A 26618-nucleotide genomic window follows, 5' to 3' on the forward strand; every position below is an offset into this window, starting at 1 on the left:
TTAAATGCCCATGTGGCTTATTGTATGAGGGACAGACTTCACGTCCCGTTAGAGCACAGATGAGAATACATAAATTGCCAATTAGGACTGGCAAAAAGGAACAAGCAGTTGCTTCCCACTTTTTGTAAGTGGGCCACGGTATACATCAACTCAAATACCAGGTGCTGTAATATGTGCCTAGTCCTAGACGAGGGTGAGATAACAGTGCTTGAGGAAAGAGGCAATATGGATAAGGAAATTGGAGACAGTTGCCCCGCAAGGGTTAAATAGGGAATACAATTTTCAAGGTTTTTTTCGCTAAATTTTGTTTTTAATTGGTTTTTAACATTATGTCTTTCAGATGTTTTTGAACAAGTGATTGGGCCTGTAACCTATACAGAATAAAAAAGTTCCTACTGCACTTTTGTGACAATTATAACAATATTGCATCAATGACATTTGTAACAATTTGTATGAATAAGATGTATCTTTATGTCAATTTGTAGCCAGTAGGTGGCCAACTTAAAATATGCATCCTATATACAGTATAAAATTCCCAATACATGGCTAATTAGTAATTACTTAAATCTAATTACATAGCACCCAAGAAACTAGTATAATATCAAAATTAAATAAGCAGCACAAAGCACACTGGGCATTTGCAGTGTTACTAAAATACCGAACAAAATAAAAGATGGTAAGCTCTGATCACAACTTTGAAGGCCTGGATTATTACAGTTATGGTGCTGCTGGATTTGGGCTGCAGTCCTTAGGAGGGATATAAATGAGCTGGAGAGAGTGTAGAGACGTGCAACTAACTGGTTAGAGTGATGGAAGATTTAAATTGAGGGTAGACTATAACAGTTGGGGTTGTTTTCTCTGGAAAAAAAGTTGCTTGAGAGGGGACATGTTTACACTTTACAAGTACATTAGAGGACATTATAGACAAAAGCAGGGGGCCTTCTTACCCATAAAAAGGATCACCGTACCCTTCAGACTAGAAGAAAAGAACTTTCATTTGAAGCAGTGTCGGTGGTTCTTCACAGTGAGGACAGTGAGGTTCTGTAATGCCCTGCCGGGCGATGTTGTTATGGCTGATTCTGTTAATGCTTTTAAGAGGGGTTTGGATGATTTCTTGAACAAGCATAATATCCAAGACTATTGTTATACTAAAATCTATAGTTAGTGTATGTATATTTGGAGGGGTTGAACTTACTGGTCTTTTTTCAACCCGATCGAACTACGCAACTATATGTAACTATATATGGTATGGTATGTTCAGTATATAAAATGTGGCATTTTGAGCCATTCATTTTAAGAGTTAAATGTTTTTGTAAGATTTTCTTATTGATTTTTTTATATATAACAGAGAAACAGAGAGAGCAGAGAGAATGGGAAAAGGAAAGAAAGGAGGAAAAACAAAGTAAAGGTAGAAAGATTAATTTTCCATAACCCATTTACTGTGTGATTGCGACACTACCGGCCAAACAGTTAAAAAAAAAAACGACCATATTTTGTAAATGTTGGGTTACGTAAATGAATGAACAAGCACAATGGGAAAATATGCTTTAAAGGATCACTATCACCTGAAATAATATTTCCTCCTGAAAACAATGTTTAGCAAATTAGATTAGTGCTTAAAAAGTGTTTATAACTTTTTATACATCAAGCCACATCAACTGACAAGGGTGAAATATTTAAGGACCTAAAGCACAATACTTGCACATGAAGACCAATGTCTCACATGAACACTGCATATCAGCATGCACATGGTGTGGATTTTTCTTAACAGTTCAGGCCGCATTTGTTTTCTATCCCAGCAGAGAAATGCCAAGCATGATGTTAGCCTAAACTCATATACAAATACTGGGCAAGACTGCATCTGTGCAGTAACCCACAGAAACAACCAAGCTGCAGAATTAAATAACTACCAGGATTCATTTATTTTAATGAAATATAAATCCATACTTCTTTTACATAATTCATAAAAAAACATTTAGCATAGTTGCAAAGCAAGTATTTTTCAAAGTAATGCTACTGAATGTATGCAAAAGGCTTTTACAGTTGTAGTACTTTATTATCAAGACCAAATTTTCCCAGCAGATGCACATTAACATTGAAAAAAACAGCAATGTTGGAAGTAAGACTGGTGACCTGAAAATGTCCACCATTTAATTACAAATACTGCTTGACCTCTGAAACTAGGTAACACAGCATCTCATTTTTCTTTCCCTCCCATGGAGTTTTATCACCTTGTAGACACAGGGACATTTTCTTCTTCCTGTTTTACAACCCTCATTCCTTTACCATTTTCTTATGTTAATGTAGAAGTTAACACCTCGATTAATTTAATTAGCGATACAGTAAGGATAAACAATGAATTATTACATTAGATGGGATGATTTATGCACAGCTGTTGAACGAACGACAACAAAAAGGAAAGAAGCAAGCTGGAGTGCCTGTAAGATCTGTACAATAGTAAAAATACTCAACGGTGAAAAAATAAAATATCCTTGTGTCTAAATAATTTAGTAGTATTAGGTAGTAAAAAAAGAGAAGTACTTTACATACAGTCAAAAACATCAGACACTTACATTCCGGCCATCCAGTGTGTGTGGTCTGCTGGCTAAGACTGTTCCTACACAATTGGGATCCTTAAATTTGACAAAGCCAAAGCCTCTTGACTGATTTGTTGTTTTATCTTTCATTATTACACAGTCTACGACTTCTCCATACTGAGAAAAATAGCTGCGCAGGGTTTCTGCAGAAAGTACAAAAACATATTTACAAATACAGTGTTCTTGCATATTTGGCAAACATTACAAATAAAGCAGGGCCTGAAATATAAATGCTATATTCCAGCACAAGTTTTGTGGTATTTAATATTTATCAGAAAACAAAGATGGTTATATTAGCAAAATTAAATAATGGCAATGCAACTCACCCTGCGTTGTGCTCCAGTCAAGGCCACCAACAAAGAGCTTTCTGTAAGAGAGATGAATTTAATAAAAAATACACACTTTCTTTGAGACTACACTGTATCTTACAGTAGCCCAATCACACTTCAGTTCCACTTCCTTATTAAACATCAATTCTTCCATATATTTTAGTTATGCTTTAACACCAAAAGGGTGCATTTTTTTAATTTTTGGACAAGATTTATTCAGTCACATCTTTTCTAAACTCACACAACTTAATTATGACAGGAAGTCACAGGATTAGAATACATTAGAAGCCACCCCATGCATTATGTTATAACATGTTTAAAATAGAACAGGGTTGTGGATCTACAAAATGAAGAAAGCAACTGGAAGGCATATACAAATATATTAAAATAACTGATTCTTAGATTGAGCAGCACAAATTGAACATGTATAAAATATTGAACAGCATATGAATTCGTTATTATTTTACCTACAAAAGTCTACAACTACAAAAATCTCTGGAGCGGTCACACCATCATGGCTGCTGTTTTGGATCCTGACCATCAGTTTAATTAACAGGTGCTCTAAACAGCATTTATCAAACAAAGACTAAACCAGTCAGACCAGTTTTGAGTCAAACCACTGCGGTTATTGGAGTAAAACTTCAGATGTACGTGTACAAATAATTTTGATTCTAACGACTTCATAAATTGTGGGATTTGGTCATTCACGTACCAATAAGAAAGAACCCTTGTGAAGTCCACAAACTACCCTGCTCCGTGGACTTCTTAACACACAAACAGGTACAGTGCAAGACATGCTATTTATAAAGTACATGGTTACATGTAACGTTCTGAAATTCAAACAGTGTTAATCAGGACACCATGGACACTAAACATGGCAAAATGCCCCATGGGTCAAGCAAATGGCTAGCAAATTAGATTTCTGTCTGTTACTTGCTATTAAAGATATGGGATTGTTTAATCAGAAAGCTCTGAATTATGGAAAAGGTCATCTCCCATGGACTCCATTTGATTCAAATACTGTAAAGATGATATCCTTTTTCTCTGTAATAATAAACCAGTTAACTTGTCTTTGATCCAAACTAAGATATAATTAATCCTTACCAGTAATCTTGCTTTGTGTGTTTATATTACCAAGAAACAATGTACCATATGCATGGAGAAAAGCATAGGTTCATACTAAAAAAATCACACCCACAATAATGTTCCACTTTATTCAAACACCTTTCACACATAAGATTTCTATTTTTACAATAATGTACCAAGATTAGAGGATACCAGTTGCACCACAGCTCCCAAAAACAAATACAGATCATAACAGTGCAGAACAAGTTCCTGCTCCAGTTGATTAAGATGCTTTAAGTTCTGTACAGTTTACACAGCTAGTGCTTTATTGCTGTCTTATTCAGGAATAAAATTGAGAACAGGATATAACTGCAGTTAAACTTACAGGTGTACCTTGGAAAAATTAACAGAGCATAAGGATACCTGCAGCCTGCCTCAATGTAGCCTTGTCTATTAACAAAATACTCCATAATGTAAGAGGCAACTAAAGCACCAATTTAAGAAACTTGGCATGGTCTGGACCAATTTTTACATCTTAAAGAACCAAGCAGATACGCTCATTCCCAGGTACAGAAGCCCTATTCAGACAAGTTTATATGGCAAACAATCCATTTCCTAACTTAACTGCTTCTTAGTTTCACTGACTAGGGCCAAAATAATTAAGACAATGGACTAAAGCCTTCTTATAGTCTGACATCATTAAGACACACATTATAAAAATAATTTGGAAAGCATTATTGACCTTTTAATATCTAAATCCACCTCTCGAATTGCCCTTTGCATATCTAACATCTTCCCAAGTGATAAATTCAGATCAGCCCATGTTCTCTTTCGTTACTTATAAGGTCTATCAATGCTACATCATGTACGCACACATTAAAGAGGTGATTCACCTTTGAGATAACTTTAATATGTTATATAATGTCCAGTTCCTATCAGCTAGTCTTTATTGTTTATATTTTATTGTTTTTAAGTTATTTCCTTTGCTCTTTTTCCAGCTTTCACATGGGTGGTCACTGACCCCCCCCCCCCCATCTAAAAAACAAACAAATGCTCTGTAAGGCTACAAATGTATTTTATAGCTATTTTTTATTACTCATCTTTCTAATCAAAAACCACAAACAAAAAACAAATTGTTTTAGAACTACGTCATACTAAATGTTAATTTAAAGCTTAACACCTCTAAAACAAAAATGTAGCTTTAGCTCAACAGTGCTTTTGGTAACAAGAGAATACCTACTGAGACTGCAAGCACAGACATTAAGATGAGCAACGCATTTTATCAAAATGGCAGTCAAGGTGGATTTCCACACTATAAGCGATTCATTGGTTGGACAAATTAGGACCTATGTATTTACAATACAGAAATGAAGTGGTTAATCCAGACAATAACCATTTCCTATTGATCCAGGTACTTCCTCTGAGTTAAAACAAAACTTGGTTTACACCGGGAAGTGGAGAGACTGTTTACCATTTTTCTCTAAAAACACAATGTTATGAAGCCTGGTTCTTTGATTTTCAGCAGAACGCTATATTATTGCTTGAATGAAACTGGCTACTTAAAAGAATATTGTGCAAAAAATTAAAAAAAACATCCCCAGAGTATTTCTAAAGAGGGAATGTAGCATTCCACTCAGCCCCCAATTATAGTGTAATTCAACAACTCAGTATCATTTTCCAAGGGGAATTTACAAACAACATGTTGGTCCAGATCTCAAGGGAGCAGAGTTTTAAACAGCTTAAGGATGCACAGACCACACCTCCATCTGCTGAAAATACATTTATGCAAAGTCTGTTGCTAAATGATTAATCCACTAAACCAAACTTACAAGTTAACCAACCTGCATCACAGAGCAACCATTCCCCACCTAGTTTTATGGTTTAAGACTATTCCCTACAATACAATGAAAGCACTTAAAATGGAAAGGCAGACGCCTCCCAATATTCTGGAAAAACAGACATATTAAAAGTAGGGGGATGCAGTTTAGTTGTGCAGCACTGCCCAGACGCTGGATTTAAATTGCCATCATGGCTGCACATACGTCACATCCGCCCCCTCCCCCCTAGAATTCTGCAGGCACCGACCCCGGGTGCCCACTCAGCATTTCCAGCCCACTCATTTACTCGGACCCTAACAAAAATTCCATAATTTGCTATGTGGTAAGAATAGGTCGCTTATATTTTTTCTCAATAGCCACTCATAATTATTAGCGCCTATATTCATTTAGGCAAACCCTAAGGTGTTAGCACAATTTTCTTGAAAGGACTACTTCCTCCCACAACACCCCACAAGATCCAGGCCTCAGCCTGGAGCAAGGTGACAAGCTTCGAGAACCTGGCAAATACCCACGTGTCACCCACAGATGTTATCCGACTCAAGGTCTTGTGACGTAACAATCACCTGAAATCGTCCCCTGCCCCCCACAACCAACACTTCACCTAAAGTCCTGCTTTCCATTCCACTTACAAGCTACCCTCCGGCCTTTCCCTGGCCCATCATCTCCTTCAATTTGACTCAGGGTCAAAGGCCTACAATTACCCTCAATTTCCATTTGCCCTGGCCTATATGCCTACTTCCCAGCCTCTCACCCGATCTCGTCCCCGCCTTGGTTGTTCATAACTCCGTCACCCCTCTCCGGTCTCTGCAGCTTCTCCTACCAAGCCAGCCAACGGTAAGACGGCGCTAGACTACGGGGTTTCCATACAGGGGGTGGAACGGAACGTCATCACGTACGCGGAAAGCTGCAATGTACGACGGGAAATGTAGTACAACTCGTTCTGGTTTCACGTTCTGATCTACGCTAGCGTAGTTCTAATCTGACGTCAAACTGACGTTGAAGATTATTTGCTGGTGTAGCGAAAAATACAAAAGCTAATTTAAAGGAGCTGAAATTTAGACGAGCCACGTGTATAAAACTGCGACTTCTAGAAATTCCCCAATAGCCGGGCTGTGGTGGGTTAACTTGGAGCTGTAGTTACATTTCTGGAGGTGTGAAGTAGCGAGAGGCTGTTCTTGTAAATGCACAACGTAACCCTAGACGTTTAAAGGCTTTGTGCACCTTTAAATTGACTTAATACGACGTAGAGCGAGGAATTCTGTCGCAAAATGCAGGGTTTTTTTTATTTGTGCTTCTTGGGTTATTTCGCTTTTTATTCAGCAGCTCTTCGGTTTGCAATTTTGGTTGCAATGCCCAAATTTCCCTAGCAACCATACATTGTTCTGAATGAGAAACAGAACAGCAATAACAACCCATTTTTACAGTGACATTGCTTTTGGTTTTTTTTTTAGATGGGGTCAGTGACCCCCATTTGAAAATGTTTTGAAAGACTCAGTAGAAGAACAAAGTGAATAATTCAAAAACTATATAAAAAATAGTCTAAATTAAATAAATAATTAGCCATTCTATAAAATAATAAAAGTTAAAGGACCAGTAACAAATTTTATTTAAAAAAAAAAATTATTTTGTACTTACCAAAAAAAACAAAACACCAAGACACTTACCAATTCTCCTCTTGCTCTCCTCTTCAGAAACGGCGACGATCCATCGAGCGGCGCAAGCAGAGAATTGGCAAGTTATTTCTTAAAAAAGACTTTGCGAATTTAATATTAAAAGTGTCTTGGTGTTTTTTTTTTTGTTAAGTACAAATACATTTTTTAATTTTTTTTTTTTATGTTACTGGTCCTTTAACATAAAGGTGAACTACCACCCCCCTCTTTAGTTTTCCTACAGACTGTAAGTTGCAACATATGGTAGCAGTTTTATTATTAGAAGGGTTCAATTACTGGTGTTGCATATAGAATATATATTGTAGATTTTGTTACATCACACAGTGGGGATTGGCTTTGGTGTCTATTTTGTATAATTACATTTGATTTTAAATAAATGCAAAATATATTTGGCATAAAATTAAACATGCCTTTATTATCTCGCCATTTATTTTACACAGCATAATAAATATGCCCATTACAGATGCTGTGTCATCTAGAGTTACAGTATATATGCAGTAGCATGTCCGTGTTTTGTAAAATGTAACATAATACATTTATAAGAATGCATTTCTCTATATTTAAACAAACAACAAACAAAAGTCCAGCGTGGGCCCATGAAGGCCGGTCCCACTGTTTTTTTTCCCAGTGTCCTGCCAGCCCAGTCCGACCCTGTTTCCAATTGTATATGCTTAATTTAGATACACCTTTACTTTTATTTATACACCTTATTAGGTTTTACCACATGCATAGCATACAAACAACTTTGGTGCAAAAAGTGCAAAACTACTGTATCAAGTGCTATGATCCCTAATCACAGCTATAAAGAAAATGCCCGGTCCCACTGTTTTTTTCCCAGTGTCCTGCCGGCCCAGTCCGACCCTGTTTCCAATTGTATATGCTTAATTTAGATACACCTTTACTTTTATTTATACACCTTATTAGGTTTTACCACATGCATAGCATACAAACAACTTTGGTGCAAAAAGTGCAAAACTACTGTATCAAGTGCTATGATCCCTAATCACAGCTATAAAGAAAATGCCCGAAAGGTGGGCAAGGACCCCATATAAATCCAGGCTTAATTCTGAAGATTCTCCAGAACAAGAAGGTCTGCGACCCCTCTTCCAGAGGGATAACGCATCACTGAATATCAAGTAAATGTAACTTTTACTTTTGGGTTTAAATCTATAACTAAGTCTATATCATTGTGGCTTTTTATTTTATTTATTAAAAAAGCTACAAAACAATCCATAAACCTAAAGTTTTAAAGAAAACTCAACCCCCCACAAATAAAAACCCCTACCCAGTACCCTACATAATCGCCTATAAGTGCAGGGTAAGTGCAGGGAAGCCATCTTCTGGCTCTTTGGTATTCTTCCTTTTCCTTCCCTTCTGCAATCTCCGTCACTTTTGTTGCATGTGCAGTTGCTACAACCCAGAAGACTGCTCCAACTGCGCATGCGACAATACAGCGCTTGCTTCCTGGAGAAATCCGAAGAGTGCCCACAAGTTCCGCTGCACTTACTCTGCACTTATAGGTGAGTAAAGGATGAGGGGCACTTATGGATGTTATCACCTATGCGGGGGGAGAGCAGGGAGGGGGGAATATGTAGGGTACTGGGTAGGGGTTTTTATTAGTGGGGGGTTGAGTTCTCCTTTAAACAAAAGACAACAAAGATGAAAACAATAAGATTATAACAGCTCAGCTGGACTTCACATTAGTGAAACAACTATGCGCTGGGTTTTATTCTTACAACAAGTACTTTATTATGAACATATTGAATTTTTTTTTCATTACAATTACAATTTATTAGGAGTTGAAGTTGGTACTTTTTATAGACTCTTGACTCCAATTCCAGTTGCCCAGAATTGCTTTTAACTCTGACTCCACAGCTCTGGTAATGGGGAAAGTCCTTCTTATCCAAAGTCCTACCACTCTGGTAAGACTTATTTAGATTGTAAGCTCTATGGAGCAGAGACTCCCTTCCTACCATCTCTCTAACTACATGGCTCTGTGTATATTTATTGTATTTGTTATGTAACTTGTCCTCCCTGTGTGCACTTTTATATATTGTACAAGGCTGTGGGTCCTTACAGCAGTTTACAAATAGAGTCATGCATTCATACATACTATACAAAAGGTGAGTATCACCTTTAAAGCATACAAATCTAAAAACACAAAAGTTGAGCAAAAATTGAGTCAGTGAAAATGACTCGGATACATAATATAATTTATATGAGAATAGAGGTAGTCATACAGTATTGTTATGAATAGTAGACATACAGACACAAGTCTGTGATGAGTTAACAAAAAAGAAAACCGGTATACTCCCAGAAGCATTCTGTGTTCCATGTCTTAAAAGACTGAAAAAAAAGGTATAATATTGAAAGCATGACATGCATGTTAACCTAAGGAGATTCATATAACTATAATTCCTGATGAGGGACGACTGTCCTCTATTGAGAAAGATTCACTTTCATCTGGTATGGTGCCTATGGATTGGAGAAAAGCTGATGTTATTCCAATATGTGGTTGGGCCCCTTTATAGTATGGATTTGAAGACCCACTCTATTAACAATAGCTGTAGAAAAATGATAAATGATGTAAGTGATTTATAGGTCTATTGTGGAAATTGGAAAGGGTTAATGATCCCTGGTAGCAAGTCCTACTCTATTTTCCACTGTATTTGTTCTTCAAATTACGTTTGCATGACTGACACAACAACATTTTCATATACCTTTAGCATCAGGGGAGCTGCGCCAATGAGGCGCAAAACTGCATTATATGGTATTATACATAAACATTGTGTTCTAATGTTCGAAAAAGACTGTTTATCCTCTATGCATGTTATTTTTAGTGAAATAAATAGGTATAAAATACTAACCAGATGCATACTTTGCCCTTGTTCTGTCTGTAAAAAGTCAAGTCCAGTTAGTGTTCACCTCATACAGTCATTCACAAATCACTTATCGCTTAGGTTATGCATGTCAGAGAGGCCTTGCACATGCCCCCCCCCATTGTGCAACATTAATGCTGCACAGATTAACCCTTGTCATTAACACATTAAATGCTGTATTTCAAAGTAAATCCCTAAAAAAATGGTGGTTCTACTGTTTGTCTACTTTAGTGTTTCTTACACTATCTCTCAAGGTTGTATTGTATCCCTGACACATTGAAATGTTTTTGTACAAAAGGAATAAATAATTAGAAAAAGGTGGATGACATATTTTTAGTTTTGAAAGTTTATTCCTCTGGTTAATTTGGGCCCCCCTCATAAAATGGTTAAGAAATACTGATCTAATGATTACAGTATGGAGTATAAATATTGCTATTAATATTTATGGCCAAAGGGCAATACATCAACTAGCATAAGGTAGAATAGTCTCCAATGATACAGTTCAAAACTGTAATAAAAAGAATTGGGTTGTGGCTGTGCTAGAGCCCTGTGCGGAACCAATTTCTAAGGCCCAAACCTGCAGTCCATGACCCAAACCGCAACCCTCATATTTACCCACTTTTGATCCGCAGCTCGACCCAGATCCCGCAACTGCCTTATATACGCAACCCGCTGACCACCCGCAGACCCGCGGCTATACCCGCACCTGAAAATCCTCCCCTCATTCAGCAGGGTGCCCACTTTATTTGCTTGTACCTGACCCGCTGCAGGACTCTAGGTTGTGCTCAACTTAGAAATGTATTGTTAATACCTATATGTAGTTAAACTGCTGTTCGGTTGCTTATCCTAGCATCATGGCAAGATAATGGTCTGAAGGTCACTTTTTGTTTTTGGTTCTTTGATCTAGAATTCAAACACTATCAAGTAGTTAAATAAACTATATATATTCTGGTCATAGGTTCTCTCTTTGGTGAAGTCACCAAACAAAAGCACAGTCTGATAACAGGTGCCATACACTATTCATCATTGCCTACATGATGATGTTAATATTGATAATGCCAGACGATGTGGATCTCGGCCTGGAGAAACACAGGCCTATGATCTGCTCCTCTGCTGCTTGATGTGCCTGCACCCAAATTCATTGCCTCGGCTCTGGTGCAGACAGACAGGGTCGGACTGGTGGGGGCAAGGGCCACTGGGGCTGCTGCCCCAGGGACCCCCACAGCGCCGCCACACCCCCCTAAAGGGGCCATCCCCCCTCCCCTAAGCGTGCATAAATTAAACTTACCTTCAGCGTGTCAGCGGCCTGGGGGAGTGAGGGCAGGTATTAGATCTGGGCAGGCATTCCCCCTTATATCTCTAATTTATACAGTTATCTATAAATTTTAAGCAACCCTGTTTGTTATACCTTCCCCAGATCCCCAGTGTGTGCCTTTTCTTTGAAGATACAGCACCTTGTTCTTTGATTATGTGATTTTTGCCATAGGCATTTAAAAAAACATTCCTTCTAGCTCTGAATACCAAACTAGCACTATGTTTCCCCACCCTTAGTTTCCTAAAGTTTGATTCCTGTGGGATATAACACTAGGAAGGTGAAATACGAATTTTGAAATTCATCGTGTACTGTCCCTTTCAGAATTCAAATTCGACTATTCACCATCTAAAACCTGCTGAATTGGTGTTTAAGCCTGGGGGACCTCCTACAATCAATTTGGAGTTGTTTGGTGGACTTTTGGAAAAAAACCTTTTGGTGAAAAAACTCGAATCGAATTTGACTTCAAGTTTTCAGGTCAATCCTATTCACCCGAAATTTTAAAAATTCAAATTTTTTAATAGTTTTCGATTGGTCATTTTTTTTGTCGAATTTTAAGTTTATGGCAGTTTTTATAAACTCTAAATTCAACCCTATTAAATATGCCCCTGGTTGTGATGATTCCTACAGACAAGTCCCTTTGCATCCGTGGTGCCTAGTTTAGCACTATAGGTGCCCAAGTGTTGCCTTTAACAAATTAAATTATTATAGGAATGCTATCTTCTTTCTGGTTGCCTTGCAGTACTAGTCTCTGCTGAAAGGTAACGCCAAAATGGTTTCTGCTATTCTCCATAAAGTCTTCGTTCACATACAGTCCTTCAGTGACACATAAAATGGAAGGTCTCAGGGATTGCTGATTGTAAACATTTTGGGTGATAAAATTTTACAATTTCTTTAGAGATAGAGATAAGTTAGAGATTGGGAGATATACTGATTAATTTAGTTTATAGAGGTTATAATGGTGAAAATAGTGGACATATAACCCTCTCTGTCTGGCCAATATTGAAATTGCAGTTATGCATATCTCCCAGGCAGCCTCCCCCCCCCAGAGATGGGGCATCGGGGCAGCTGTATCACTTCTTCCCTGGTAGTTATACCACTGCTTGGCAACTTGGAAATTCCACTGATCCCAAGAATGCCACAACGTAAACTTTTTTTTTTGTGGCCATATTGCAATTATATAAGTACAATTGTGACATTCGATTATCAGTTATATTATACCTTAAACATTGTGTGTACAACTTGATTGGAAAACAATAAATAAAGTCTGACAAATACATTATTTTTTAACTACAGTGTCATACACCATATAGAGCCAAAACCATATATATCCCCATAGATCTTTTGTTGGTGAACGATTGATTTCAGTGCAATCCGACCAATCCGTCAAATTAACGTTAAGTACTGGGAATCGATTGATCGTACATCTTATGATTTTTTTTCGACATCTGTCAGGAAATTGATCGGCCAGGTAAATTTATCGGCCCAGTGCAATCTATCAATTTTGCAGGGCCATGCAGGCAGCTACCCTCAGTTTTCCTGGCAATATCGCTTGAAATGGTCTTTTTAGTTGATGGACAAATCGTACATTTAAACGATCGTTTCAAGATAATCGTGGTCTCACAAAAATGAAATGATCCTTTAAACATCTTTACATCTATGGCCAGCTTAAAGGGAGCCATAGACGTTACAATAACAATTTTTCCTAGAAAAGATCTTTCCAAGAAAGATTTGTTTGTTTCAACACGTGTAGAGCTGAATCGTCAGATATACAGGTAGAAACAATAGAATCCAGATCAAAAATTTTCTGCCAGCCCGATCAACGAGCTGACTGATATCCAAGTCCAATATTGGTCGGCACTTCTCCCACCATACACGCACCAAATAGCGTACTAAAATTATTTATGTATGATATTATCGGTGTGTCTATGGCCACCTTAAAACATGGAGGGGTTCATAAGCGTAAAGGAAAACTATTTATGTTAATTTTGTTATTTTATGTTAAAATATTAGACCAGCCTTGAAAATTCTTAAGAACAGGTTGTATTCGTTAATTGGCCTGCGTTAACTAGCATTTTCCAGATATGGTTATGTAACCATGATTGATCCGCCATGTTTACTTTCCCAGTGTCACCCCTTGGTTTATATTGTTTTTATTTGTTTTTGTTTGCATATGCACGTAAGATTGTTTGTGAGTTGTGGTGTTCATTGTACAATGATTGTGCAAGGAGGAGTAAAAGATTAAGGTTAATGGCACTTGTGGAGCTTTTGGTTGTTGAGTTATTAACCAACAAAAAAAAAAAACAGCACCTCCCTCAGAATCCTTGTCTGACCCACTGAAAGTCAAATAGTCCATGTAATGTATTGTGCCTACATAGACAAAGCAACACTCAAAATGATTAAAATGATCATCAAAGATAATTAAATCATGTATATTATTTAGATAAATTGAAAACAACTGGCCTACCATTTTCTCCACCTTTGTGTAACACACTTGTCAGACCATGGCATAACCTATCCTGATATGCACTAAATTGACATTTTAGATATTACTGACTTGGGGCTAATGGGTACAAATATCATCATGAGTCTGCTATCTTTATTTTTAATTCCCTGTTCTCAGTCACCAGTGAAATATAGAGTCTGAGCCTGGGCTACCCCTGAGGATGCAGGAACAGCTATTTGACGTAACCCTCTAAAAACCCCTATAGTTTCTGCCCTCAACCGTGGCTTTTCACCTTTTTTAGACTTTTAGACTCACAGGTGTAAAATATATTTAATATTGATAAAAATACTAGTTTATTCCAGTTTATAGATAAAACACATTGAATAGAATACAGTATACTATTAGAATATTCAGGTCCTTTTGCTTTGCATCAGTTCTGTTAGGGCCCTGAAAATTAGCCATTAATCATTTACAAGCATTGTCCCCCCTAGAACTGGGATTCACTGAATCCTCAATTTCATTGTAGACCTGTGGAATAAACTAGATATTTCTGGGCCCCACAGTAAAAAAAATTTCAGGCCCCCAAAATGTTTAGCGGTTGACTTGTTTTACCAATATTTTTTAAAGTGATACTGACACTCAAAAACTACTTTTTAAAACATGAATGTACATTAAAAGTTACCTATAGGTCATGTTGATCGTTTTTTGCTGAGAGGTTTGTTTTTGTAAGCAATTGTTAGTTGAAGTTTCTAAATCTGACTGCCAACCTGACTGTCCCATCTCAGACTGTCAGTTAAAGTTTCTAATGCTAACAGACTACTGCTGCACAAATATGGCAGCCCCCTCATACAGGAACATGGGGCATCAGACAGGTAAAAGCATTGTGCAAATAATTTATGGCAAAGTTATAAGTTGCTTTCAAAGGCAATATTATGATAGATGTAAAAAAAGACTTTAATTTCTGGTGTCAGTATCTCTTTAAAGTTGTTTATGAATTAGGGCCTCATGGGGCCCCTATACCTCCTGCCCCCCCCTGCAGCCACAGGGTCTGCTTCCTCTATAGTTAAACCCCTAATAATATAGCAAATTCTGTGGTTATGAGGGGAACGGGGGCCTGGGCTCTAGTCCTGCAGATAGGGTTGCCACCTTTTCTGGAAAAAATACCGGCCTTCCTATATATTTATCTTTTTTCCCTATTAATAACATTGGGGGTCAATAATAATTTTTACTGGCCAGGTCGGTAAAATACCGGCCAGGTGGCAACCCTAACTGCACATTTTTGTAGAAGAGCACACTATCTCACACTGGGGTCTGTTGGCCCACACTTCTGGTGTAGAGAACAACTCCCATGTGATAGTTAATGGCACATGGGACTTTTGTCACTGGCAATACATTTTTTTTTTAGTTACTGCAGATGACAAGATGTCCCTTGTTTCCTTCCCAATATTTAACACTCAAACCATCGGTGATGAGATATACAGTCATATGAAAAAGTTTGGGAACCCCTCTTATTCTTTGGAGTTTTGTTTATCATTGGCTGAGCTTTCAAAGTAGCAACTTCCTTTTAATATATAACATGCCTTCTGGAAACAGTAGTATTACAGCAGTGACATTACGTTTTTTGGATTAACAGAAATATGCAATATGCATCATAACAAAAATTAGACAGGTGCATTAATTTGGGCACCCCAACAGAGATATTGCATCAATACTTAGTTGAGCCTACTTTTGCAAATGTAGCAGCCTCTAGACACCTCCTATAGCCTTTGATGAGTGTCTGGATTCTGGATGGCTGTATTTTTGACCATTCGTCCATACAAAATCTCTCCAGTTCAGTTAAATTTGATGGCTGCAGAGCATGGACAGCCTGCTTCAAATCATCTCATAGATTTTCGATGATATTCAAGTCGGGGGACTGTGACAGCCATTCCAGAATATTGTACTTCTCCTTCTGCATAAATGCCTTTGTAGATTTTGAAGTGTGTTTAGGGTCATTCGCTTGTTGGAATATCCAACCCCTGCGTAACTTCAACTTTGTGACTGATGCTTTAACATTATCCTGAAGAATTTGTTGATTTTGGGTTGAATTCACCTGACCCTTGTTAACAAGGGCCCCAGTCCCTGAACTAGCCACACAGCCCCACAGCATAATGGAACCTCCACCAAATTGACAGTAGGTAGCAGGTGTTTTTCTTGGAATGCGGTGTTCTTCTTCCGCCATGCAAAGCGCTTTTTGTTATGACCAAATAACTCATTTTTTGTCTCATCAGTCTAAAGCACTTTGTTCCAAAATGACTGTGGCATGTCTAAATGAGCTTTTGCAACTCTGTTTGTGGCATGAGTGCAGAAAAGGCTTCTCATCACCCTGCCATACAGATGTTCTTTGTGCAAATTGCGCTGAATTGTAGAACGATGTACAAATACACCATCTGCAGCAAGATGTTCTTGCAGGTCTTTGGAGGTGACTTTGGGTTGTCTGTAACCATTCTCACAATCCTCTGCATATGCCACTCCTGTATTTTTCTTGGCCTGCCAGACCGGGGTTTTACAGCAACTGTGCCTGTGGCCTTCCATTTCCTGATTACATTCTTGTTGAAACTGACAGTTTAAACATCTGATATAGCTTTCTGTAGACTTTCAAACCATGATATGAGACATACCAGTGACGGAACTAGGTGGGGGGGCCCTGGTGCGGGCCGTGCAGCCGGGCCCCGCCCCCACCATAGTCCGTGCGGCTGCAGCCGAATACAGTGGCGCACGTGACTGCTGGGGGGCCCTGTGGGGGTGCGGTCCCTGGCCCAATTGCACCCCTGCTCCCCCGGTAGTTACGCCACTGAGACATACCACTGTTATCTTTTTTTGTTGAAAGTGGAGTCAATTATTATGCAGGCTGAGAGGGGTTCCCAAACGTTTTCATATGACTATATGCAATGCTTTGGTAGCGCTTACCCTAGGCACCACCCTAAAAACAGCACCCTAGCCTCAGCGTACCCCCTCTTGTGTTGTGCATGTGACATCATGTGCACAACGTATGAATTCACTTCCACCGACACACACACAATATGCAATCCTACCCCCTTAGCCCCCAGCTTATCCACTGGCAACGAGTATTTTTGTAAAAACATTTTTTTCATGATCAGGTAAGTAAAATGCTGGTGCAGCACTTATACAATTACAAAGAGGAGCATCAAGTGGGGAAAAATTTAGCAATTTATTTTACTAGGGGGTACCTAGCAATTTTGGCACCCCCTCCAGTCTAAAGCTGGCCATAGACGCAAAGATCTGATCGTACGATTCGAGGATTAATACGATTTTCGGGCCGTGTGTGGAGAGTCCCGACATTTTTCGTCTGATGGAGATCGGTCGTTTGGTCGATCAGACAGGTTAAAAGATTTGTCGGCTGCTGATAATATCTCTGCATGTATTGCCGATCGTACGATTTTCAGTGGGAGACTGTTACTAGCTTTGGTCGGACATAACTTTTATACGATTGCTGTCAGGAGCAGAACATCGGCTGAGCTGTTCTTTTGTACTTTATTTGATTGTAATGGTTAGTGGCAGGTCGGGAGATGGGGAAGTCCAATCGTAAGTTGATTCGTACAATCGGATCTTTGCGTCTGTGGCCAGCTTAACAGGCTTTCCTTGTCCTTTAAAGGTAAAATGTGACAATTATTCATCATCAGTCAGCACAAAACAAGTGTCTAAGAGCAAAGTATAGATCTAGAAAATACTTAGATCAGTGAAGCAGTTATGTGATAAAGAAAAAGTGCTTATGTCACACTATTTCTTGCTAGCTTTATGTTTCAACCTACATCATGGATATGCACTTCATAAAACACATATAGACATGGCTGTTATCTATCACTAATTTGCCCTGGCAATCAAATCAGTTTGAAAATATGAACAGAAGAAAAAGAAATGGTCACTGCAACACTTCTTTTATCTTGTAAGCAATGCTTTATTTGATTATTGTTTAGGGGGGGGTTTGGGGGACTGCACGGGGGAATTGGAAGTTAATCAGTACTGATGTTTTGACTCCTGTCTAGAGCATTTTGAGGCTTGTTGATACTGGCATGATTTCATAAAAAAAACATTTTAAAAGACCCAGGAGTAAACTTATATTCTTCCACTATGGTGTTATATCTATTTATTTAATTAGACTTAGCAATAAAACCATCTATATGATGAACTCCCTTCCTAATATCTGTAAACCTAAAACAAGCAGCAACTGGGTAAGCGGAGGAGCTCATTTATAAAGATTTCTTTGCCTACTCTATCCCAGGAGGCAAGGTAGGTGAAGGCAATACAGTTAAAAACAACCCAATCATCAATTAGCACTTCTTATGGACTTCTGTATTAAAAAAAAAAAAATGGTATTCTAATAATCTACCTCACATGGCCTAGTCATGGAATAGCCTCAAATGCCCTGTGTAGCTCAAAAAATATCAAAAACCATATATGAATACATTAAGAAAAAAAGCATATTCAGCACAAATCCTATTTCTTATACTGGAGTTGAAGAAGAGTATTCAATACTGCTCCTATAGCAGCTATTAAATACTTTGACAGGCAATAGTAAAGCTGTTTAAACTAAGCTATTCCCTCTCCGTTTATACCGCCCTCTGACCTATGATTAGTAGCAGTCACACATCTTACAGACAAGGCCAAGCCCCTTTCATTTAGTGACTTTTTCTATGGACACGTCCCAGGCGGACTCTCCATTCATCCCCTGATTCTTGTCTCCGCCCCCAGCCCTGAAGCCTATATTATTCCAGTGGGAGCACGCTTCTCTCTCTCGCTCCTTTGCCTCCTTTGACCAACCGAATCAATGTCTTCCGACAAGATCTTCGCAGAGGGTGAGAGCTGCAAGTCCGCCTGGCACGATGCAACTGCGGGCTACGATGAGACCGACACTCACCTGGAGATCATGGGCAAACCGGTGATGGAGAGGTGGGAGACCCCATACATGCACAGCCTGGCGACTGTGGCGGCCAGCAAGGGTATGAATATGTAGTCTATTTCATACTACTGATTTAGGGGGTGTTTGGGAATATTGAGACAGAGGGTGTAATACTTCTGCAGTCAATGTGTTGGAGAAGCCTCTTAACATTAGCCTTTTATGCAACACCAATAATTTTTTTATTTTTTTTTGAAAACATTAAACACTAATAAAAGTACCCTGTGAATTTTTATATAGCAGGGATCGATCAGGCCTGCCCTGTTCCTTTTGGAAGTTCCCTTGCTCTGAGGTTTTCTTGGGGAAACAAGCATGTAGCATTTGTAGGAGCTGTAATATGTATGCCTTAGAATGGCAGGGAGTTGTCACATTTAGGAACAGCTGTGCGCTGAAGGGGAGGGGGGAGGGATCTCCAAGCTCTTTTTATAGTTCCTTAAAGTATTTCCTTCACTGCATGGATTCAGCATTTAGAAGGTCTCTTTGTAATGACACTAGGGTTTATACTTTGATCAGAGCTTGTTTCTCCCTCCCTTCGTGTTCTTTGTACTGTTAACGAGAACATGCTGTTAGTTAGAGGGCAATAAGTGAGTTTGCAGTTATAAAGATAAATTAATCCCAGTGACATTATTCTAGGCAACCTTTTCTTCTTAAGGACTGGAATATTCAGCATTTTATTGTATACAGGGCATTCAGTTGACCAAACTGTCCATTCAGTATATTGTCCTGTAGCCATGAACCCCATTTGACCCTGTTTATCTTCCTGTGTAAGAAATAAACCCATTGTATTCTACACAGCATATCTGTTATCTGCAGAGTCCCCTTTTTATGCTCACTTTTTAAAACCGTGGGTTTAGAGATGTGGGCGGTCTGTATTTTCTTTAATATTCTCTGTAACGTGTGCACACAGTTTAAGGGCAATGGCAAACACCACATTTTATTGCCTGCATTTATTTTACTCCAGAAAATACCCTTGCATTCGTGTCAGTGGGAATCAGCAGTGGCCTTTATTTTGCTTGTGTTATTGGCTCTTTAAAGTGCACACCATTGCAGTGCATCTTGAAAAATTAGTTTAGAAAACGTGGGATTATATAATGTTCTGGGTGTATCATGTCAGGAAACAGGGATACACCTGATGTACCGGGGTGTTTGCTTTTATCAGTCAGAAATGCATTATCAAATATGGAGCTGCATATTCTTCTGTCATTTTATTTCCCTGTGCTTTTTTTTTTTAAAGCCAGCTAAATTTTATTTCATGTACTGTCTTTAGGTGGCCGTGTGCTGGAGATTGGTTTTGGCATGGCAATTGCAGCCACTAAGCTGGAAGAGTACAACATCGAGGAACACTGGATAATTGAATGCAATGATGGTGTATTCAAGCGGCTTCAGGAATGGGCCACAAAGCAACCGCATAAGGTGACTGCTATATGTTTTTTAAAGGAACAGGAATTCAAATTATGTTTGCAATATATTTACCCGCCTTTATTGTTACTTATGGCATGGTCATGAATATTGAGAATCAGTGGAGTATCTACATATTAATGGGCCCCACAGAAATCTCACCAATTCTAGCAAGGTATATTGAATTGCTCCCTAATTAGAACCTCACCGGGCCCTTTAAAGTCCTAGCCCCCCCTCCCCCCCTGCGACTGTATGGTCTGCTTCCTCTGTAGTTACACTCCTGTTGAGAATATTTTATAAATCTGTCCTATATTTTTTCAGATTGTGCCATTAAAAGGGCTGTGGGAGGAAGTAGTGCCAACATTACCCGATGGACACTTTGATGGTAAGCACTGCAAAAATGTTGTGGTCAGCATATATGCCGCAGTTAAAACGCCTCTGTTACAACCTGACTCATATTGCACTTTTCTCTAACCCTGCAGGAATACTTTATGACACATACCCACTTTCTGAAGAAACATGGCACACACACCAGTTCAACTTTATCAAGGTAATATTAATATTCCTTTTAAAAGTTTACATTTTTGAAATACTAAATATACCCTGAGCTGCCATTTTATTTGAGCTGCCATTTTATTTGAGCTGCCATTTTATTTGCAACTATGGAGTTTTGGAAGTAGTAGGGCACATTTACAAAAATACCAGAAAAAACAGAAATTATTATTTTTTTAATTTCTTAAATTGTTTTCTGTTCTTTGCTGCTTTTCTAAAATGTAGGGTTTAAAATAGAATTATGGCTTTTCTTCCCTCTTGTACAAGCAATGAAAGCTAATTTTTTCCCTTCCTCTGGATCAACTAGCAGTTAGGCAGGTTATATATAGACTAAAAAGGTTGAATTTGATGGATGTGTGTCTTTTTTCAACCTAACTTACTATGTCACTTGGTGACCTTATAATGCAATAAAATTAGATACATAGGTTGGCACATAAGAATCCAAGCAACCAATGTATCATTTGTAGCAGTAGTTCGACATGCTCAGTAGGGGCTGAAGATTATGCAGCTGCTGGGACACAAGTTGTAACAGTTTTGTAAATTGGAGGATGTAAACAAATTTGTTTTTAAATCTTAAATGTTAGAGAAACTATAAGCAGAAAACAGAAAGCTACTGAAAAAAACATTATTTGTTTGTGCTACTTCAACTTAAGTCTTAAAAAGTATGGACTCGTAAGTACGATTCTGGTATTTCTCAAGATGACTTTACTAAGTCTGTCTAAATAAAAATTATTTTATCCAGTGTAACTTTTTATGAGGTCTGTCATTTGCAGTCGGACTGGGACACCAGGAGCCCAACCAAAAACCGTAGACATGGGGCACTATTTATTTTCCTCTCTTCACTCAACCTCCATTCTCCTATTCTCTTTTTACATACTATAATCTATTATTCCATCGATTTAGCCTCTTTGTTCCCATATAAATAGGGAATGGCCATGAAATAGGACAAATGTTTAGCAGCATGAGGGCCCACTGACACCTGGGCCCACCAGAATTTTTCCTGGTATTCTGGTGGGTCAATCCGACACTGTTTGCAGAGGTTGGACTCAACCTGGAATTTGTTAATGAAAATATTTCTGTTCTGACACATCAGTAATCCACATTGTTTCTGCAGAGTCATGCTTATCGGTTGCTTAAACCTGGGGGGGTCCTTACCTATTGCAACCTGACATCTTGGGGTGAACTACTGAAGACCAAATACAATGACATAGAAAAAATGTTCAAGGTAAGTAAATGTGTTTTTCCCAGCGTTTCCCTTCACTTTATATCTAGTGGGATCACCTTCTTAATTTGGTCACACTGCAAAGGCCAAGGAATGCAATAGTACACGTTGTATGAAGGAGGCCATAAACATCCGCAGTACTGTGCTGCAACTTTTTATTCCAAAATGTTTGCTGATGCTGTTAATTCCAATGCACATGGCATTTATAAGTAGCAGTTAGTGATGCCACAAACGGGGCCCTGGAACTAATGTCACATCCATGCTGGTAATTCCAGTCTTCCCTTTTCTCAAAGTGTGTATTTAAAGACAGCAAAGACAAAAAAGAGATCCCCTCTTACTATAGGTTGTATTATCTAGGGATGCACTGAATCCAGGATTCGGCCTTTTTCAGCATAATTTGGATTTTGTCGAATCCTTGTGCCTGGCCAAACTGAATCCGAATCATAATTTCCATACGCAAATTAGGGACGGGGAGGGAAATACGTGACTTTTTGTCACAAAACAAGGAAGTAAAGGTTTTCTGCTTCCGGTTTTCCGATTAGGTTCAGTATTGGGCAGAATCATTTGCAAAGGATTTGGAGTTTCAGCTGAATCCAAAATAATGAATTTGGTGCATCCCTAGTTTTAACCAATGCTAAATAATCAAAGTCCATATCTATAAACGCTATCATATTTTCTTTTACTTAATTGCTGTAGAATTTAATGCCATCTTTTTATTATACCAACTTGTTTGGTGAACTCACCAAATGAACGGATCTTTACATGTATGGCCAGATTTAAAGGAGACGGAAAGTCGTTTCACACTTGGGGGTGCCAAATGTTAGGCACCCCCAAGTGAATGTATTTACTTGCCTGAACCCCTGGGCCAGTGCTCCTATCAGCAGAAAACTGCACCGGCCTGAGGTTATACCAGTGAGCATGACGGAGCGATCCTCTTCGGGTTCTTCTTGCTTCTCGCGGCTGCGCTTGTGCATTAGCGTGAAATTAGTCAAAAGCTGAACTTTAACTATAAAAGCTGGCTATTTCATTCTACTATGCATGCGTCTGCCCCAGGAAATTTAAAGCAAGAGGAAGCCGGAAGAGGATCGCTCCGTGGTGCTGGTGCAGTTTTCTGCTGATAGGAGCATTGGCCTGAGGTTTAACATTTGGCAAGCAGGGGTTGACTCAGTCGGCAGCGTCCCACTAGGTACCAGGGGCGGCAAAAATACAGCTCCTGGTACTTTAAGAGCCGAATTTCGCAGTTAGGCTCTCTGCGCTAGCGTACTGGCCCTCTCTGCCGCCCTCGTGGACCCCTTCAGGCGCAAAAAAATAAGTGCACGGGGGAGGGGGCGGCAGAGGGGCCAGGATCGCCCCTGCCCCCCCTTCTCCTTTAAAGAGCAGACCATTTCTAAATTGGGAGGAGATTACAAACGCATAGGTTTTACACTAGAAAGTACATTCAATTCTGGTGTGATTTCTACACAATTATTCTAATTGTAGAACCTTCAAAAAAAAAAAACCAAAGAGTGGTTATTTAATTACAAATACAAGCGAATATAAACTTAGAAATGCTCAGTGGAGCACCTTCATGTCACTATACTTACTTCAGAAATAACTACCCTGAGGTTATTTGCCTTTATTGTGGTTGTGGCAACCTATTTCAGAACAAGATCAGTTTTTAGACTTCCCCATCTAGATAACTGGTTAATAATATCAGTGTTAATAATATCAATGTGGATTAAAAGTGAATAAAGCTCAAAATCCGTATAAAATATTTCCATAAACGAAAATGCATTGGGAGCACTGCACATTCTTTTCCGACTGAAAACATAAAGAAAAATGTATCAAATTCGTGTTATTACTTTAGTGAAGAAAATTGAATATTAGGCTGTTCCAAAAAATAGCATTCTTCTTTACAAACTCAAACATTCACTGTATGAACTAAAAAATGTTTCAAGATTTTGCTTTCCTTTGAATCACTAAACCAGTGTTTCTGAAAACTGCTGCACATCTGTGTTCCATGGAGTCCACCAACTTCTGGCACCTGTTACATTCAACAATTCTTCTGCATTTCTTGGTTTTGCCTCAGAAACAGCGTTTTATATTGGACTTGTTGGTCTAGAACCAAGATGTTGCTTGTCAACCTGTATGTTTGGGGTCATTGTCCTGTTGAAACATTTCAAGGGTATTTCCTCTTCGGCATAAGGCAACATGACCTCTTCAAGTATTTTTATGTATTGAAACTGATCCATGATTCCTGGTATGAGAGAAATAGGCCCATATCATGATGCTTGTCACCATGTATGACTGTCCTCACACTGTACTGTGGCTTGAATTCAGTGTTTGGGGGTCGTCTCACAGTGGCTGTGGCCCCTAGACCCAAAAAGACAAATCTTACTTTCATCAGTCCAAAAAATGTTGAGCCATTTCTCTTTAGGCCAGTCAATGTGTTCTTTTGCAAATTGTAACCTCTTCAGCATGTCTTTTTTTCAACTTTGTGGGGGTTTCTTTGCAATAGCTTGGCTTTACATGTGTCTTCTAATTGTAACAGTACTCACAGGTAATATTAGACCTTCTTTAATCTTCTGGGAGCTGATCATTGGTTGAGTCTTTGCCATTTTGGCTATTTTTCTATCCATTCAAGTGGTAGCTTTCCATTTCTTCAGGTTTTGGTTGCCATTTTAAAGCAGGTTTTGGTTGCCATTTTAAAGCATTTGCAATCATTTTAGTTGAGCAGCCTATCATATTCTGCTAATTTTTAGTGTTCCCGTTTCTTGCATTTCTGTCTGGCAGCTCAGTAATTCAGATGCAGACTCTAAACTGCTACAATTTTGCAAAATTTAACTTTAAATAAGGGCCGTAATTGATACTTTTTTTAACAGAATGAATAAGCTCACTAATTGAACTCCACAGTGCTATTATTTGAAATAAGCTATTATTATTTTGAACAAGCCTCAATTAATGATTCAATGGCACAGAATCAGCAGCATACATGTCATGACTGTTGGTTTTCTATTACCGTTACTCTACTATACCTACTAGTAAATTATTTTTCATGTAGAAATATAATTTCTACCAAAAACAGTGATTGATCAGGTTAGTGATGTCAGATTACTATTATTCTTAACACAGCTGTATACAGGTATAGGATCCCTTATCCGGAAACCCAATATCCAGAAAGCTCCCATAGACTCCATTTTATCCAAATAATCCAATTTTTTAAAAATGATTTGCTTTTTCTCTGTAATAATAAAACAGTAGCTTATACGAAGATATAATTAATCCTTATTGGAAGCAAAACCAGCCTATTTTTTTAATGTTTAAATAAATTTCTAGTAGACTTAAGGCATGAAGACCCAAATTACGGAAAGATCCGGAAAACCCCAGGTCCCGAGCATTCTGGATAACCGGTCCCATACCTTTACCATACTTACAGACTTTTTTTTTTTTTTGCAGGAGACTCAGACTCCACAACTAGTGGATGCTGGTTTCAAGTCTGAGAACATTAGTACTACTGTAATGGACCTGGTACCTCCTGAGGATTGCAGATACTACTCCTTCAAAAAGATGATCACACCAACCATTACGAAGGTCTGAGAACTGTGGAACCTACATTTGTAATTAGAAGATGAAAAAAAATGGTGACACTGGTCATCTGCTAAATGATTACTGGACCTTCCTCTGTATGAGAGACTGTAAAGCCATCGGGACAGAGTTGTGAATCTCCCATTTTACACAGCAAGCACTCTGCCAGCAAAGTCCACCAAATGATCAATAAAGCCATACATGTTCGGAACATGAAGTGTTTTTCTCCCCCCCCCCTCATAATGCTTTATATGAAAAGCCCTGTTGTCCTCTTAAGAGGCTAAACCACTGCTCAGTGGTTGGCATAGCCAGTAGTATAGGTTAATCACTTATGTGTGAGGCATGTGAAAAATAAAAAAAAAAGTCCAAGCTGTCCTGCTACTTTATAGCACATTGTATTTACATTTGCTTCCATTAAAATGTTAGGATTTGGGTTCTACATGTAAATTGGCTATTGTTGGATAGATTCTGTCAAATTCAAAGTGGCTAAGTGTCCCTCATGCTATTAGATAACAAGTGAAAGTCAAATATAAATTCCAGGCATCTCCTGAACAGTCTGATGCCCAGTATGCATAAGATATTTATTTGATATGTAGAGGCCCCAACATTAAAATAGTGCACATGAATTGTAATGGCTGCTTGAAAAGCAACATATTTACTGCAACTTATGTGGAGTAAAGCCACAAGAAAGTTCACCTCAGAAAAATATATATTTTTTGGAAAGTATCCAAGTGTTTTCTACTCCAAACTACAAAGCTTTAACGTTTTACAGAATTTCAAATTTCCCAT

The 26618-nt window shown here is 38.5% G+C and overlaps 2 protein-coding genes across 11 annotated transcripts in view; one reads left to right on the forward strand and one right to left on the reverse strand.

Annotated features, from left to right (window-relative positions):
* dazap1.S (DAZ associated protein 1 S homeolog) overlaps positions 1-6757 on the reverse strand; it is a 24695-nt gene extending 17938 nt beyond the window's left edge. For 9 of the 10 annotated variants that reach the window (XR_005963617.1, XR_005963616.1, XM_018234379.2 and 6 more), the window contains exons 1-3: positions 6581-6757; positions 2924-2964; positions 2574-2740 (exon numbers count right to left, since the gene is read on the reverse strand). Coding sequence is in view for 8 of the 10 variants with exons in the window: in XM_018234379.2 (XP_018089868.1) it covers positions 2574-2740; positions 2924-2964; positions 6581-6609 (237 nt within the window). In the remaining 2 variants the exon portion in view is untranslated. The remainder of the gene's footprint in view (positions 1-2573; positions 2741-2923; positions 2965-6580) is intronic. The other variant, NM_001088619.1, reaches the window with a different exon arrangement.
* gamt.S (guanidinoacetate N-methyltransferase S homeolog) lies at positions 6643-26198 on the forward strand (the record flags this gene model as incomplete). The annotated part of the gene is given in 7 exon segments (NM_001087223.1): positions 6643-6663; positions 18889-19136; positions 20361-20506; positions 20813-20876; positions 20974-21041; positions 22158-22268; positions 25701-26198. Coding segments are annotated over 6 exon segments (702 nt in total). The 3' UTR covers positions 25842-26198.
* Between the last annotated feature and the right edge of the window lie 420 nt (positions 26199-26618).

This window comes from Xenopus laevis, chromosome 1S (genome assembly GCF_017654675.1).
Source record: "Xenopus laevis strain J_2021 chromosome 1S, Xenopus_laevis_v10.1, whole genome shotgun sequence".
NCBI classification, from domain to species: Eukaryota; Metazoa; Chordata; class Amphibia; order Anura; family Pipidae; genus Xenopus; species Xenopus laevis.